We start from the raw sequence: 18,913 nt of genomic DNA on the forward strand, positions 1-18,913 counted from the left end.
ATCTTAGCTTTTAACATTCTGTGATTGTATGATTTCAGGATAATTAAACAAAAATTTATTTGAAAGCATTTTTGAAATTCATTAAAACACATAAATATTGATTTTTGTTTGAAGGATATCACCACTTTGTTGACTGATTTTTCTCTAATTTGACTCTTTCTATTTCTGCAGCCTTTCCGTTGTGCACATTGTCATTATTCTTGCAATATATCTGGTTCTCTGAAAAGACATTACAATAGGAAGCATCCCAATGAAGACTATGTCAATGTCGGAACTGGAGAACTTGCTGCTGATGCCCTGATACAGCAAGGTGAGGTTTCTTCTACTAACAAAACCCCAAATCTCTTTGAAGAATTTCTGGAACAGCCAGTTGAGATTAGGAAATAATTTTTTTTTTTTTTAATAGGAACTTTTCATCAAGTTCCAAAGACTTGTGATTTCTTCAAAAAGAAGCCTGCTTTTATTGAAATAGATTACATAATCTCCATATTTTCATGAATTACCAATGTCTTTTTTTGTTTGTTTGTTTTGTATTTAAAAAAAAACATTACCTGTTGACCAACTTTCTGAAGAAAGCTACACCAAACTTAACCAGACTGGTCCTTGTATGACAGAGATACAGTCAATTGCTCAGACTATATTTTGAAGAGTTGATAAGATCGTCCAGGGCTTTTGTTATACTTTTGTACTTTTTGAGTATCTGGTGTCATAGCTATGTAACAGTATATCAGAAGAGAATCTCAGTGGTAGAAGAAATGTAGAAATGAAGTGAACCCAGTCACTTTCAGTCATTATCACCGTGTGAGCATTTTCAACAAACAAATTTTTATTAGGTGCTGTCTATGGTAAATAAGTTATACTAATAGCTAAGGACGCACTAAGAATAATAAGAAATTGGCCCACCCATAAGGACCTCATAATTAAAAGATCAATAGGCATATATAGATATGTATAATAAAAATTAGAATTTAAATTGATCAAAGAAAAAGTTCTGTGGGATAACAGTAGAAAGAGCTCTTTAAGTGTATGGTATCATGGGAGGTTTAATTGAGGATATGGTAGAAGAGTATTCCAGATATGGGAAATAACATGAGTGATGACACAGTGGAAAATTTGGAATATGCTTTACGTAAGATAAATAATTAGAATGTATAGGTTGATATTGTGAGATGCAATTTGAAAGGTAGGTGGAGGGCTTTGAATTTGGATTTTATTCAAGAGGCGATATGAAATCTTTGAGGGTTTTGTTCAATGGAGTAAAAACCATAGCAATGCTTTAGGAATGATAATAAGTAGCATGAGTGGAATTGTTTTGAAAGGCGATTAGAGATACTATTAGAAAGATGTGTCTGGGGTTGTTTCCTTAAATTAGTACTTCACTTTCTAAATCAAATATTTATCTTATTGTTCTTTTTAATATTAAGTCCCTTCTTTCAGTTAAGAAATTTTTTCTGATAAGAAACAACTAGGTGATACAGTGGATAGAGCACCAGCTCTGGAATCAGGAAGACCTAAGTTCAAATGTGACCTCAGACACTTACTAGCTATATGACCCTGGGCAAGTCACTGAATCCCAATTGCCATTGAATTTTTTTTTCCCTAATAAGATTTTTTTCTTTTTCTTTTTTATTTTTTTTAAACAATTTACCAATGCAGAGCTTTTCTTCATAGCCAAGAATGCATGATGTTGGCTTGTGAAATTTAGTAGTCATATTTATTGATGGGTGAAAAGAATAACTTAAGTTTTATCCTATGCAGTTTTGTATCCATAACTACTCAGTCCAAAGTAACTGGCTTAGTGATCTCCCCTCCAGAGACAAGAAATGTTTAATCTCTGAATTAAAAGCACAAAATAATAATATTTAGATCTGGAAAGAACTTTGGAAAATACCTAGTTCAATTTTCTCATTTTATTCATGGACGAACGAATGAAACAATGAAATTTCCATTAGTTGCTTAATGTATGCAAATTATGTATGCAATTAATGTATGCAAAGCATTCTACTAAACTCTTGGGAATAGAAATAGAAGAAGAAAGTCCTTGCTCTCAAGGAGTTTGCATTTAATAGAAGAATTTCAGTCATAATGGAGAATTCTCATCATCAGCAAAGCAGATGTTGATACCTCTTGTTTAATGGAATTTCCATTGACAAAATGATAGTGATTTCTGAAATGGAACGCTTTGATAGTGCTGAGAGCTCTGATGGCAAGAACTTTCTTTTCCAAGTCTTTGGTGCCTGTAGCTATCAAATCTGCAGGAGAAGTTTCCAGGTTGGATCTCTACAGGGTTGCTTCCCATGATGATGGCTTTGCAGACCGAGTTAGAAGTAGCATTGTGGTTCCCAATGGTTCTTGAGTTCACAGTCCTGACCTGTCCCCATTCACATTTGAAGGTAAAAGGTAGGAAAGGCAGTGGTGGTGGTTTGACTTACCTGATATATGCTGCCCATTATCTTTTCCTCAGGATAATTTGCTATTTCAATTAGGTGTATTTGACTGCCTGATGGCAATTACTTGACAATTGATGAGGAGGCTTACACCTTTTGCATAAAAATGGAAAGTATAGGCTAGCCTGTAGGTAGAAGGGGTGATTTTTGGAGGTGCTGACATTCCCAGATCTCTTCTGCCTATCTGACTATTGGGAACATCTGATGAGCAGTTGTTGCCAGCAGTCATGAGGAAGGGGGACACTTTTCCACAATTATTTCTCTTCTCAGTGATGACTGTGGATTGCTGGAAGAGAAGCAAGTCTGGCTGTTTGTGGGGTGCGTGGCTTTTGCAGGGCTCTTGGATTCTGTCCTAGGCTCTCTCCATCAGGGGCTGAGGGAAGATGGAAGTAAAGATGATGGTGGTGGTGGTTTGAGGTGCCTGGTACATGCTGTTTCCTTCCCTCATTCAAGGTGTCAGCTAGCTAGGTGATAGAACCATTTCATTTGACCCACAAAGCGTATTCCCTCAGGGTGGCCTGTCCATAGAAACATCTGAGTTCTTAGACTGCCCTGGTGAGTCAGGGAGCCTGGTTGCTGATCGGAGCAGGAGCTGCCCCAAGGAGTGCCGAGGCTGTCGGGGTATCTCTGAGGGACTCGTCCCTCCCTCGGGAACCCCTGTGCCCGGTGATGGAGGATAGAGATCTTCAGCAGCTTTGGACAGAACAGCTTTTAACTTGTTCTGCCTAGTGACTAGCACCTCTGGATGGCCCCTGGGACATCGAGATCAGAGCAAGGTGAAGTTCCGACTTGAGGCAAAGAGATATGGGCTTGTCAGAGTGCCTGCCATCCATCAGAAAGGCAGCTGCTTTAGATTCATTTCCCTGGCTCGGTGATGTATCAGAACTGGCAGCTTGGAGGGCTTCAGGGGATATCAGAAATGGGACTGAACGATGTAGAACTTCCTACTGGCTTTGACAATGATGTCACTTTCTCGGAATCTGTTTACTTAGATATGATGTGGGCCTGGTGATGACTTATACTGCCTGTTATTTGGAACTGTTGTGAGGAATGCAAGCACCTGGCAAACTGTGGAGAGCTAAATAATTGTGAGCGCTTAGCCATTTAGCTGTCCATTCAAAGACCACTTGTAAAGTACCTGCTGTTTGAGGCGTGCTTTCTGGACTCTGAATAGGGCTCCTCTGAGACCCCCTGCCAGATTTCATGGGAGCTTCTGAGTCATGGAAGTATTTGTTCAGAGACGTTTTAACTAATCACAGCAGACAAGATCTGGTCTTTACATTGAAAGGCTTTTTTTTTTTTTTTTTTGCTTCTTTTCTTGGCACATGATTATCTTCTTTTCATAAAGTCTTTGAGCCTATATTGCTGGCATAAAAAAAAAAGTGATGTCTTATATCTGAGTTTTGATCATTCCTTTGGAAGAAAGTATTCTTGCAATATGCATTATTTTAATTTTAATTTAGACTTCTAGTTAAACCCTATGACTATTTGAAGCAAAAAGCAATTTTATAAATCCACTAAACAAATCAGAGAACTGTGATTTATGAGTCTGCTGTTGGAAATCTTGTATACACTGCAAGTTTTCTGATTTTGAGTGATGCTCCGCTTATATTAATGGGCCATGAAGTGAATCTGAGTGTAAGAAAAATGAATTGACCAACCCTTTGGCACTCTTTGTAAGGAGATTGTTATGGTGACATACAAGAACTGTCTGAGAAGTTCAGAAACATTCTAAAGCAATTCATTGGTAGTAAAGGGAAGGTGCCACATTGGTTTACCTTTAATGAATAGATTGTGATGGCTACAGTTTCTTTAGAGCCAGTTTTTCCTGTAGATTCTAGAACTAGGGCAGATTGTTTCTGCTAGTTGAATTAAAACAACAGTGTAGTTTGATAAGTTTTTCTACTAGAGTGGCAGGGCCAGTGACATGTGATTGAACATGGTACCTATGTAGACTTCTATGCCAGGAAGCCTGACAGATAGCTTCTTTTAATCCAAAATTCCCAATATTCTTCCCATCTCCCCCCCATACGCTTAGAATCTTTTCTGTCATACAAAGTTGAGGAATAATATGGTCAGTGGTTGGACAGGAGTTCTCATTTTGTAAATTTTTATATAGTTCTTACTACCCCATATTTAAGACTAAGAAGAATGAAGGGAAAATAAGGGATTATAATCTACCTATCTATTCTTCAATAATTTTTAATTCTCATTTTTAAAATGAGCAGGTTGGGCTTAAATAGTCTCCATATCTTCAAATTTTTATTGCATGGCCACTCATTGGATCCCCAAGCATCCTTCCATTGAGCTCAGTCATTGATCATTCTCTGTCTCTAGAACCAGAATATGAACCCAGATTTCCCTTCCTCTAATTTTCTGAAAACATAAAATAGGAAACTAAGGATTAATATTAAGAAACCGAGGAGGTGGAGGGGAGGAGGAAATGCACTTCAGGTACAGGGTGCAAAAGCACAGGGTATTATGGATGTTATATATGAGTAGAGAAAAGTAGGACAATTTGGCTGGAACATAAGAGTATTTAAAAGAGAACAGCATATAGTAAGCCTGAAAAGGAGGTTAAGGTCAGATCATAAGGGGTCTAAAATGTTAAACAGAGAAGTTTATATTCTGGCCTAGAGACATTTGGGAGCCCCTGAGCCAGAAGAGTGACATAGCCAGATCTGTGCTTTAGAAAGATTGCTTTAGTGGCTGTCTGAATGATAGATTATAGAGGTAAGAGACTAAATGCAGGAAGAGTGGGAGGCATTTTTCAATAGTTCAGTGAAATAGGATAAGGACTTGCATTAGGATGGTTATAGTAAGATGGAAAGAAGAAACAAAATATTGCAAAGTAGTATCAAAAAAAAAAAGCTGCTTTGGTATTGGGGGCAAAGGAAAAGATAGAGCAAAACATGATTCTGAGATTGAAAAAGCATTTTTAAAATGCATACTATGTTCAAAGCATTTGTCGATACAAATAGAAAAATAAAACAGTCCTTTCTCTAAAGGAGCTGACATTTTAATGGCAAAGATGCACATGGAAGAGGTTTTAGCTGCAAGTAAGATGAAAAAGGTCCTATGGTCCTTAGGGTACAGCAGCAAAGAAGATAGTAAGGCATCTTTAATGTCAGTTGTGCTGATAATGATATTTTCTGATGTTGAGCTATTTGAAACTGCCAAGGAATTGGGGCATCAGGACTTTCTTTTCTGGGTCTTCAGCAGCTGAGGAGGCAGAAACTGTAGCTCCTACAGAAGCACTTGCCAAGTCTGGTCTTCACAGGGCTTGTTTCCTGAGAAAATGATGGCTTTAGTGGCTGAATTGGAAGCTGGACTAGGATTGAGATATTTTCATCCCTCCTGAGACTCGTAGGCTGACGTGCTCATAAAACTGCTACTGCTGCTGAGCATTTGATTATCAGATGGCATTGATGATAATACATGTTTATATCACACTTCTCCCCAGTTAATACTCCTCTTAGTGATAGGCATGAGACTTAGGCTAAAAGCAGGGCCAATAGTCTGGGGGGCTCTGCTGTTCTCAGGGATCATTGGCTCAGGATTCTGAACTTTGTCAAATAGGGCTGAGAGGAAGTGGTAGAGAAGGAGGTATGGTGAATTGACTTGCCTGATAAGTCTATCTATTCCTTGTCTCTCCTTCAGGATTTCTTGCTGCTTTAGCTAATCTGGCTTGCCTGCCCTGTGTGTGCTAGTTAGGCCAATGAAAGGGTGGGTAAGAGAAGGTTTGGAGGAACAGATAACCTTATACAATCTCACCAGGCAGTCCTATTTTACATCTTCCAGCCCATTTCACTTTTGAAATGCTCTCATTGTTAGGAAATGTTTTTATTTTATGAAGTCTCTACCTCCTGTGTCAAATAGCTCATTTTATTCTTATTTCATGTGAAAGTCCTTGAAATTCTTGAAGAGTTTTTCACACCTTGTCTACTGTTGTTTAGGCTAAACATTCTTAGTTCTTTTACCCTGTTCTCACATGGTAGGTTCTTTTAGGCCCTTTTGTTACCATCCTAATCTACCACCTTCCTTTGGTAAGGAGCTACAGAATGTTAATTCTCCTCAAAAAAAGTGGAACTTAGAATTGAACATCTTATTCCATATGTGGACATCTGGACTATTACCTTCTTAGTTCTGAACTTACTTTTCTTAGGGCAATCAAAACTATTCTAGATCCTATGTTTGTCATTTTTTTTAAATGGCAAAAACAGAACTCAAACCTAGGTGATAGATGCCAAGCATTATGCTCTTTCTATTATATGATAAATATAAGATACTATGTTATTGCTTTCATAAATAACTCATTTAAGAATACATATTCTATAAATATGTATTTTACCTGTCTGAGCACTCTTCCATCTCTTGTTAGATTGCTCCTCTTCCCACCCTTAGCCGTGAGTGAGCCCTAAAGGTTTGAACTAGTTCCATTTCTCTGCACTCTTGTGAATCAGTCCACTAGCATTTATTAAATATGTGTCAGACTAATCCAGTTCTCATCGTTAAGATTGTAATCTCTTGAAAATGACCTAGTTTTTTTTTTTTTTCTTCCATCTCTAGTCTCTCTTCAGTGTCACCAAAATATCTCTTAAGCACTGACAAGTAGTTGTCAACTGTCTCCACCCCCTCCTACCCACCAATTATTTTGCATTTTCTTTAGTATATATTTTGCATTTCATTATTTGTGTACTTGGTTCTCCCAGTAGAATAGGAGGATCTTTTAAGCAGAGATTATTTTGACCTTTTCTTTGTGTACCCAGAACTTAATACAGTTACAGCACACAGTAAGCTCTTGATAAATTCTTGTTGATTGTTTCTTTCTTAAAACAAGGTACCTGTTAATGAAGTACTGCAGTGATTTTCTTCCTAAAAAATCATGCTTTGAATTTATAATATTTCTTTGAATACTAATCATAAAGCTCATTTCTTTAGAGCTTTTGGGTTTATGGACTACATTCCTCATAGTAGCCCTGTGAGGTAGGTTATACATGAATTATTTTATCCATTTTACAGATTAAGAAACTGAGGTTCAAACTATTTAAATTGTCCTTGGTACCCAAGCTAATAAATTTCAAACCTAGAACTTGAATGTAGGACTTCTGATGCCCAGTTTATTGTTCTTTCTGTTGTATTACAATGGTTCCTTCACACCAAGCTGAAGGGATCATGGTATTTTGTCCTGTCTCCTTAGTTGTAAAATACAACTTTTTCCGCAGAAGCACAGAAATATGGATGGATTGCTATAATACTAATGTTAATGTTAATGGAATAGTAGTTAGTGCAATATTCTCCATGTGCTAAGAAAGGTCGGCAAGGAATTATGGAATTTTGTTGTTGCTCTTAAAATTTGTTCTGGTGATTTGATTTATGATTGTTATTTCTCTGCTGCTTCCAATCTTTTGTCATTGGTCTGCTGAGCTTAAAATATTCCAGCTAAAAATATTCAAGTAATCTTCTAAGACTGGTTCCAACTAGTGATCGTCCCTGCTAGAATCTTGGCTTTTCCCTTTGATATTTTGAAGAGCGGTATTCTCAGTCTCCTTCCTAAGAAGCATTCTTTCTTCTTCTTCTTCTTTTTCCAAAGGAACATGGTAAGGGAGGAGACAAGTACAAACTTTCTGCTTCCCCAGGGAGGTTATACTATTGTGCCTTTGGCAGGCAGAGCAAGGGGAGCAATCTCTGTGATCAGACAGCTTGTATAGTTTGAAAAACATTTAGAAAAACAGGGGACACAAAGCTCTTATAATCCTTGGGGGAATTGGGGATGGGGTGGAGAGAATGGCTAGGGAGGAGGTGGAGTAGTGGGAAGGCTGGGAAAATGAAATGAGATTAGAGACTAGATTATTATTTTCTTAAATGATGAGCTGTTAGAAAGAGTTTCATTTCTAAATTTTACTTTGGATAATTTCCATAAGTTGTTTCTTTATTTTGAATAGAATATATACCCTCTCCTCCCCCAAAAATGTCTGTAGGAGACTTTATAATAACTTGCTTTTATATAGATGAATAGAACTCTGAATAATGCTACAGGGTAAAAAAAATAAAGTGTTTCTTCCAAGTTTGGTGTTATTTTTAAATAGACATTTTTAAATGTGCAAAGGATCAGGGTTTACCAACAATATTTTTTTGTAAAAAATTAAATTATTTCTCATATGCCCTTTGATGTCAATGAGGGGTCCCAAACTTCATCATGATCACAGTGAAATGGAAATTTCCTTATTGGGAACTTATGTTTTTCTCCATTTTGAAGACTTAACCTGCTACTTACAGTCTTATTAGATAATTTTCTGGTAGGTGTCCTGTGAAAGTGTACTGTGCATCCTCCCATTTTATAAATTAAGAAAATAAGTGATTTGCTTTCACAAGGCAATAAGTAGCAGATATCAGGTGGGTAATAAAGAAGAGAATTCACCCAAACTTGATTTTTAAGATCCGTATTCTTTTTATAATATCATCCTAAATACCACTGCTATTAGTTATATTTATAACATTTTTAAAAAACATTTAAAAACTGTCATTCTCAATTGGGACTAAAAGTCAAGTCCTATATTTCTGGGTGTAGGTTTAGCCCATATGTATAATTCATCAGTTCCTTTAGGCCTATAAAGTACTTTTTAGTACTTATCTTTCATTATCTATTCAGTTTCCAAGTACTGGATTCTATCAATTTGATATCTTTTACATGTGTTCCCTTTTCTATACCAATATGATCACCTTAATTCAAGGTTTCATTAGCACTTTCTAATAATTTCTTAATTGATCCTGCTCTTATTAATCTCTACTTCCTCAAATCTGTTCTTCACACAGATACCAAAATACTCCATTCCTCAAGAGCCTTCAGTGGTTCCTCATGACTTTTGAATTTTCATCACCTCCTCAGCTTGACATTTAAGTCCGTTTATAGACTGTCTTAAGTCTATATTTCCAGAATGGAGGAGAATACATTCTGACTTTTCCTCCAACATGGCATTTTTTCTCCTTTTTCCAGACTCTTTTCCCAAGCCTGGGAATGTACTTGCTCATCACCTCTATGTCTTAGGATCATTAACTTTCAAGGCTTATTACTTCCTAGAGGAAGCCTTCCTACTAATTGGGAGTGCTTGCTTCTGCCTCTTCAAATTATCTTGTATTTACTTATCTGTATTCTACATATTGCATTCTCCTATAGAATATAAACTCCTTGAGAACAGAGGCAGAGTTTATTTCTAGATTCCTATAGTGTCTAACACAGTGACTTTAGATTGTAGGTGCTAACCAGTTAATTATTGAGTGAAATTTGAAATGGAACAGCCAGAAATAGATACCAGCTACTCTGATTCCTAACTTAATAAAGTTCATTTATAGCACTGTATTGCTGAAAATAATTTTAAAAGTGTCAATTTATATAAAGGACCTGATAATATAAAGCTATATTATGATTAAGTTAATTCCTATAACTCTAAGGATACTGCCTTTCAAAAAGGGAGCTCCTGCTGTGTGTTGTTGAATTGGTGCCAAAGGGCTTGTTGTACCTTTGCTCAGTTGGGTATTCATCAGGAAATCATGATTTGGAGCTCCAGTTTCATTAGAAATTGATTGAGTTCTAGAATCAGTGCACAATGTAATCTTACCAATTCTTTCATTGACTTTCTCTGAGTCTTGCTTATGTATTTAATGAATTGGAATATAAATTTTTTTTTTCTTGACTTTGATGTCAGTTAACTGACAGTTTCCCATTCAACATAGATTACCCATTGTCATTTGTTGTTGCTTAATCAAAAGTTACAATGACAATGGTTATTGAAGCTTTAATTAATGCAAGGTATTGTTATATTAATTTCAATTTAAATATAATTTCAGCCAGTATTTCCTCCTAAATTAGTTCCTCCTAAAAAGGCACTGACAAAGGAACCTTTAATTTCATTTAAAGCCTGATGATGTCTTTGCCTTAACCTTAACCAAAGGTAGTTTGCTTGTGTGAACTATTTAATATTAAAGATGTGAAGGGAAAGGAAATTGAAGTTAAGAGAAAAGAGCAGCAATGTTTCATCTACCCTGTGAAAGTTTACTAATAGCTCAAATTGAAATTGTTTTTGAGGAATAGTCAATGACTGTGATAGAGCCTAAATGTTAAGTTGAGTTTTATTTTCTTTGATTGAGATGGGGGGGGGGCGGGAAACACAAAACAAACAAGCAGCTAAACTTGACATTCAGAATGACATTTTGGAGTTTCAAAGTAATGTTCTCATTTAGTCCATCCCTCTCTTAAGGTTTCTGAATTATTTGGGGTATGGCTTCTATGACCAGTCTTTCAGGGAAGACAGTTAATAGAAAATGGAGAGTATTCTCCAAGGCTTTAGTACCACACAGTCATATGTCCTAGAAGCTAGAAAGATTTAGCCCAATCCTTTCATTTTATAAATGAGAAAACTAAGAAACTAAGCCCAAGAAATCAAAGTGATTTTCCTCAAGTCACACAGAGGAGTCAGTTTGAATGCAGATTCTCTGACTCCAGATCCAGTTCTCATTCAATTTTACCACCTTTCTGTGCATGTGTCTTGGGGTTTAGCAGAAAGGATGTCAATCTCTCTCTGAGACCACAAACTGAGACCAGCTCTGGTAAATTTAGCCATGCAACTTCAGGCAAATCAGTTTATTCCTGGAACTCAGTTTCTTAAGTATAAAATGAGAGGCCTAGATTAGAACATTTTAATTCTTTCTTCAATCTCTTGCATTATATGATGTTATGATTTTAATCCTTTTCTCTCCTGGACTCTAATTATCACAATATGAATGTGTTGATTGCCACATAATGAGGCTAAGATGTTTGATTTCTATCAAGGTATTCTTAGGTTTCTTATTAACCCTACTATTAAAGAAAATAATAGGCCAGAAAACCCATTTGTAGAATAATACATTAAGCATCTTTTAATTGACGGTAAATTTAGCCAATAGATGGAACATATCAATTCATAACTATTTATTAAGTATTTATTATTTGTCAGTTATGGTGCAATATGTTGGGGATACCCAAAGGAAAAATAAAAATAGTTTGTTCTCAGATAACTTACATTTTAATTAGGGAAGTGACAATAAGGAAAAGGGAAGGGGGGAAAACCAACATTTTTTAAAGCACTTACTGTGTGCCAGGATCTGTGCTAAACAGGATTATGTATTATTATTAACCTCCTTTCCAACTAAACAAACTGAGGTGGTGAGAGCTTAAGCTATCTGCCCAGGGATATAGTTAGTGAGAGTCTAAAACTAAATCTGATCTCAGATCTTTATGGTCCTAGGCTCAGTGCTTATACACTATGCCATCTACCTGCCCCTAGCTGCATAAGTGAGTACCTGCAAGAAGCTAACTATATCTGTGACTATTTAAATTTATTTTTTTTTTTCTTATGGGAACAATCAGATCTCTTTTAAATGTGATTTATTAGTCACTTTGATTTTTCAGAGCAGCCAAGTCATTGGAGCAAAGCCTTTCCATGCTTTTCTTACAATCTGTTGGAATGTTGCACATTTGGCAGACATATGGTTTTTCCATTACAGCTCAGATACCTTGCTCTTTAAAGACAAACATTTTAATTATTTGCTACAAGGAAAAAGCTATTATAGGAAATAAAAATGATTAGAAAGGGTATAGTGGTGATCAATAAGAGCTAGCATGATTTTCTCAAAGGCTCCTCATTTCAGACTGACTTTTGTTTCCTTTTTCTTAAGGGATCATTTTTTATGTAAGATGGGTGCATTACTACGGGCTCTCTTCTTGGTCCCTTGCAACCTTTCTTCACTGATCTGAATAAAGGCATTAAAAATCATACTTATCATATCTTCAGATGATATACATTAAAAAAAGATTAATACCTACTAAATGTGTCAAAGACATTATGTTCTTCCCAAAAATTTTGATTTTTCTTCTCTGATACCAGTTTGGATAGACTGAATTCTAACTTTGGAAATATTCAAAATCTATGTTTGGGAATAGTATTCTTTTTCTTAAAACTTTTAAATCCTTAATAAATTCTTTGACAGCTTGAATCTTTTCAAGAAATGAAAAGGATATGATAGATTTTGGCATTTTGTTGTTATTGAAAAATCTATAAAATTTTTTCAAATAATTTTGTAGGCGTATTTCTTTAAAAACAGTAACAATGGTAGATTCATATGAGTGAATTTTTTTTCATGTCCAAATTATAGATTTCTGAAGTTTGTGATCCTTTCTGCAGAGTTGAGATAGCCTCTAAAGGAAATAACATTGTTTCTTTCAATTTGTCTTCTTTCTTGCAGGTGGCATAAAGTGTCCAGTTTGCAGCTTTGTTTATGGTACTAAATGGGAATTCAATAGACATTTGAAGAATAAACATGGGTTGAAATTAGTGGAAAATGATGGTGACACTAAATGGGAGGTAAATCATTAATTATCTTTACTAGTTGTGCTTTCTCCTAATGATTAAAAAGTTAAGATAAAGGTTTTCTGATAGGCACACACAGAAGGTATAAATCTTTGGCAATACCTTCAGTTCTTAAATATGGAAATTCTAGAATTTTTAAAGATCATTTTTGATTCTCTGGATATTGTCATAATAAATTAGGCCTGAAGATCTTTGAATATATTTTATTCCCTTAGGTAAATGCTTGTTTTCTTCATTTAAAACATGGCATTTGGAAAGCGAGCAAAAATAAGATGGCATCTTTTAGACAGATTGCTAGGGAAGGAGAAAGTTAGCTCCTTGTTTTCCTTATCCTTTCCTTTCTTGTGCCTATCAAGAGAGAGATTGAAGTCAGTAACTATGCTGAAGAAAAATCTACAAAAACTGTATTAAATTTACAATCAAATTGTAGATAAATTAATTGTGTTCAGTGTCCAAGCAAAAACAACATTGCCTTCCAAATAGTAAGCACCTAATAAAACTTTTTTAGACATTAATTATGCTACTTTGATGTCACAACTTACTTCAAGAACTTAATTTTCCATAAAAAAGAATTCTAAACAGAAATCCAAACATGTATAAACATGTCAATTTATATATGAGTCTCCGAGATACATAATAATATTTGTTAAAGTTCCACTTCCCAGAAAAATACAATCCCACTTACCTCTAATATCATAAATATAGTCACAACTCTAAAAATAAGTAAAAGCTCCCAATTCCAGAATCTAGCCATTTTATTCCATAGTAGACAGAGGGAAAGACAAACAGAAATCTTCTTAAGGATTGACTCACATCCTGCTGACTTAAAAAGGTATATAGATAAAACATCAGCAGTTTAAGAGCAATGTCCCTCTCAGGATTGTCATGGAAAAAAATTCTTTGTAAACCTATAAACCTTGTAAACATGAATTTGTATCCTTTATATATTATTTAACAATATTATTAGTTGCATTCTATACTGCTGCAGAGATAGATCTATAGGTCTTTTTGCTATTAGTGTATAGAATTCCTTTTTGTAGAAAATCCCCACCTATATGATCAGAAAATTTTCTATAACTTATAAAATTTGAGAATTGTTTAAGATAAGTTGCCTTAGAGAGGACCAACATATTTGTGAAATTAAGTGGCTTAGAATAATTATATAGTCAGTGTTGGTCACAGGCAGGATTTGAACACTACTTCTTCCAAGACTTGTTGGTCCTCTATTTCCTATATAGACTGTCTTTTATTATATATTAATTGTATCAATATATTATCACAGTTAATTAAATATTAATATTACATTGATCATTAATATTAGTTAAATATTAATCTTGTATTAATAAAAATATGCTTAGAACAATAGGAAGTGACCATTGATGATAAAGAAAGGAGATGAATATAAAATGCAGACACAAAAAACTAACAGAAATAATCAATCTTATTGGCCCATTTTTGGTAACAAAAAGTAGCCCTACATTTCTCAATAGTTTCTAAATATGATATGTGCTATAATATAGATCTGAAATTACTCTGAGTCATTTAGAAAAAAGGGCATATGATCATATATTGAGGTTAAATTATGTTTATTTTATTTATTATAAAATCTGGAAGTAATAATATATTTTTGGGCAAAAAGAATTTCCACTAAAAATAATTAAAATTCTTTTGTCCCATAAAAGAGTAAACATCAAGGAGTTGTTTTTATATATTGTCTATTTTGTCATTTATTTTTCATCAAACCAATCATGAACTATTTTTCTAGGAAAAGCATTCATTTATTAAATGTTTGTATTTAGCTAACAACAGAAATTTCTGAGGAATCATCCACCCAGTACCTTCATATCACAGAAGCTGAAGAAGATGTTCAAGGAACTCAGGCAGCTGTAGCAGCTCTACAGGACCTCAGATATACCTCAGAGAATGGTGAGAGTTTTTAAAAGATTTTTCTCTTTATGCATGAGACTGTATCTTGCAATAAAGCCCTAGTAGCTCCTAAAAGAAATTATCTCTGACTTGACAGAACCAATTGCCTTTAAATACCAGGAGAGGATCATCAGCTTTGCAATCTGTAAAACCTGGTTTTTGAATCCCTTCTTTGCTTTCCACTAGCTGAGTGACCCTGTATAAGGTTGTTTGTCTCTCTTGGACTCACTATCCTTATCTGTAGTACGAAATGGTAGGACTAGATATTTAAAGTCCCCTCTAAATCTGTGATGGGTGAAAAATGAAATAACTAGGAAAACAAAAGGTTTGCTCTTCTAGTCATATCCATTCCTTAAACAATGCATGCCAGTTGCCCAAAATTTTAGAAGTAGTTGCCTTCTTCAGCTTTGCCACTAGATCATGAACACAGGGGAAAACAGATTTTTATACATTAAAATTATTAGTCACCTCAGATCAGTTAGTTAAAAGGAAAAAATTAACCGGAATACAACATTAGATAATATGATTTCTAATTGGAGAAATAGATTAGAGACTTTCCAAGTTGTGAGGAAAGGAGTGAATAGGTTCAATTCCCTGAATTCAGGAAAAGTATCTGTGAATAATCAAAAGAATATGGAAACAATAACTGTGATCAATACCATTATAGGTATCAGATGAAACATACGTGGTCTTTGGATCTGCCTGTATTGCTGATCAGTATAACCTAACTTGCAATTAAATGTGTTCCAGCAGAAGATTGAGGTTGTCCAGATTCTCAGCCATTCAGTGCTAGGTTAATAAACAGTGTAACAAAATCTTCTCACAATTCCTACAATTGAGTAAAATTTTTTTACAAGTTAAGAATTGGACTAGACTGATAATTGAATAGAAAGGAAAGTAAGCTAGCTACAAAGTGAGTCAAAAGATGAAGTCAATGTAGTTTACAAAATTCCCAATACCACTTGATATTCTAATCTCTTCAATTCCCTCAGACCTAAATTCTGTAATTCTAAGATATCTATAAATACAGATATGAAAAATATAGCATTTTTTGTATGCTGCTTTATAATTTTCAAAGCATTTTTCATACATTATTTCAGTTTTCAAAATAGATTTATGAAGTTGGCAGAGCAGGTATTATTATAGACATTCTCTAGGAAAGGAAGTTGAGGCTTAGTGATTGATTTACCTGTCTATGCTTACAAAGCTAGCACATGGCAGAACCAAAACCCAAATCTTGGTTTTCCTATCTCTAATCCAGTACATCTTCCTGTGTGATTTATATTTGCCCACACTGATCCCCTAGCCATCTCCTCTGGGTTGTAAAAAGTCATGGCTTGACATCTTAAATTGTTTTGTTTGATTCTTCTACCTCAAAGAGTTAAATTCTATACTTTATGTTTCATAAAAATTGGCATTAAGACATACTAGAATATAACACTAGCTGTCTCAATGAGGATCTCAAAATATTCAAAATTATTTTAAAAGCCTAATGATATATTCACAGAGAATTAAAGACTTTGAAATGGAAGGAATCTGAAAGAGAACTTAGTTCAATCTCTTCATTTTACACATGAAGAAATTGAGACTCAGGCTTAAATTCATCATAATATAATATATTTTCAACTTCCCCTCATCCTTTTCAATCTTAAATATGGAGTAGGAGGAATTATTTAAGCTTCTGTGTTCTGAGTTCCATCAGCCTTATTTATTTTAGACATTTTCACTTTCATTAATTAAAGAGTAGACTCCATATATTGCCTCCTGAGAGTTCTTCAAGCCCTTGAAACATTCCACCCACAGTTAAAAGATTTATAGTGGAGTTTTATTGCTTCAAGCACTATTTGTGAATGAGATAGAAAGAAGGGGATGGTTTGCAAGTAACTGAAAAGGGAGAATGAATTTTAGATTTTTCTTTCATTTAAAGTTTAAAGGCTTGATTCTTCCCAGAATCTCAGAAATCACAGTAATCTCAGGAACCACTTAGACTGGCTCATATCTTATAAAAAATTCCCTCTCCAGCATACATGGCATCTGGTGACCCAGCCTCCACTTGATGTATGCTTAAAGATGGAAAACATTTTACCTGTTCAGGCAGCCTGTTCTTTTCTTTTTTTTTTTAGGGTTTTTTCCCACTCTGAAATCTTATTCTGCAACTTTTATCCTTTGCACTTAGTTCTGCTCTATATATTCAGGCAGGACAAGCCTAATCTCTTAAAGCCAGAACACAGCTCTTCAGAAAGCTACTCTGTTCTTCCTAAGACTTCTCTTCTCTATTGTAAATGGCTCCAGTTCCATCAACTGGTTCTTGTGTGTCCTGATCTCCAGTTTTAGTCATCTGAATCCCACTGAGCTTCTTGTTCCTTTGCTTGAGTTTCCTATGTTTTTCACAGAGTAGAGTTGGTAGAGAATGATGGAAAGTTTAATACTGAGCCAGTGACAAGTAGCGAGCTTCTTTAAAATCTCCACCTTTTTCTTCCCTGACTGGAGCAAATACTATTATAGTTAGAGAAACTTGTCTTTGGTAATGGTGGTGTCAATTGCAGAGCGTACAAATAGGAACAACAACAACAAAATTACAAAAGTAGGAGAAACAAAATGGTGATCAGAAGTTACTCAGAGAAAGCCATTGTCTTCTTAAAAACACAGAGAATTATCAGGGTGGCTCAGTGCATTGTAAATATGTTGAATTATGCCATCCAGAACTTCATTTGGTTATGAGGCAGAACTGTAGGAACTGGGATAAAATTTTTTTTAAATCAAGATGCTTTTTTTGAAAATCACCACTCTGTATTTTAATTGAAAGTTACCCTGGATTGGCCTTGAAGTTAATGTTTTATCTGTTATACCCCTATTACACAGAAGTCATCATATTGTTTTGGGCTCCCCTAGGACCAAGAGATTCCTGTATTTTTGTTCTTAAGAAACCTCACAGAAAATTACTCTGTTGGAACCAGGTAACTTAGAGAAACTTGTGGAGTTTTATGGGATTTAGCAGATGAATTCCTTACTTCAGTTTATGGTCATGGAAAATATTTTTTAATCCAGAAGGAAATAGCTTTCTACTAAATAAACAACCTAGCAGTTGAGATTATCTTCCTCTTGATAGATTTATGGTTTTTCAAATACTGGATAACCATTCAAAACTTGAGCATATAAGACAAGAATATATTTGAAGATAATAAAATTTAATTCTGTAAGTTTAAGGACAAGAGTTTTTCACTTTTTGTTGTTTAGTTTGGTGGAGATTAGAGAGTGAAATATTTTAAATTTGCATAACTAATATAAGGGGAAAAAAAGCTTCCTAACAATTAGAGCTTTCCAAATATGAAATGTACTGTTTTGAGAAGTCAAGGGTTCATTCATCACTGGAATTCTTCAAGCAGATATTGGGAGAGCACCAGGTGGTACATTGGAAAAAAGGTCCTTCCCCAAATATGGGTTAAACTAGATGATCTCTGAGGTTCCTTCCAATACTGAAATCTTGTGATTGAAAGTATTTTTAAATTGTTTTTTTTTTTGGGGGGGTGGAAATTACAGTTTCTTATTTGAAGCAAAAGTAAATGCTTAATACAATCTTATACAATACAATTATGAATTGATTTGAGTTGAAATTCCAATTTCTCTTCTAGTAGCTCTCTCTTCATGTACATAAGTTGCTGTTATATATATAAGTTCATGCACACAATTACAAACCAAATTCTATTTTCTAAACTTGAACATATCTGAATCTCTTTCATCAATAATGTGTTGACTCATACTAGAAAATGGCCTTTAACAAACTAGACATAATAATGAGAAAATTAGCACAAAATTTCCTATAGTTGAACTATTGTAGCAGTCAAGTCTGACCATTTTTTTCAAGAGATAATTTTCTTTCTAGCAAATTAGTGATAAGGGTCATAGAACTGTGCTCATATGGTTTTACAGATGGTCATACAGCTGGTAATGATGGTTGGTGCATCCTAAAAAGCTGCTCTGATATGTTTCAAGCTTCTGGCATATTTCAGAGAGTCCTGAGCTCTCTTTTGATATGATTAAATCCAGTACTTTGGCAATGGAGACACTCATCCAATAGTGTGTGTGTGAGTGTGTGTATGTGTGAGAGATCAGTATCTCATTTCAGATCTGTCC

The 18,913-nt window shown here is 34.8% G+C and overlaps 1 protein-coding gene across 4 annotated transcripts in view; it reads left to right on the plus strand.

The window, feature by feature from the left end:
• Window positions 1–18,913, plus strand: part of ZFAT (zinc finger and AT-hook domain containing) — a 299,993-nt gene that overhangs the window by 226,551 nt on the left and 54,529 nt on the right. For all 4 annotated transcript variants that reach the window (XM_074264927.1, XM_074264935.1, XM_074264944.1 and 1 more), the window contains 3 exons: window positions 172–310; window positions 12,729–12,847; window positions 14,653–14,779. In XM_074264927.1, coding sequence (XP_074121028.1) covers window positions 172–310; window positions 12,729–12,847; window positions 14,653–14,779 — 385 coding nt within the window. The remainder of the gene's footprint in view (window positions 1–171; window positions 311–12,728; window positions 12,848–14,652; window positions 14,780–18,913) is intronic.

The sequence above is a fragment of the Sminthopsis crassicaudata genome, chromosome 1 (genome assembly GCF_048593235.1).
Source record: "Sminthopsis crassicaudata isolate SCR6 chromosome 1, ASM4859323v1, whole genome shotgun sequence".
NCBI lineage: Eukaryota > Metazoa > Chordata > Mammalia > Dasyuromorphia > Dasyuridae > Sminthopsis > Sminthopsis crassicaudata.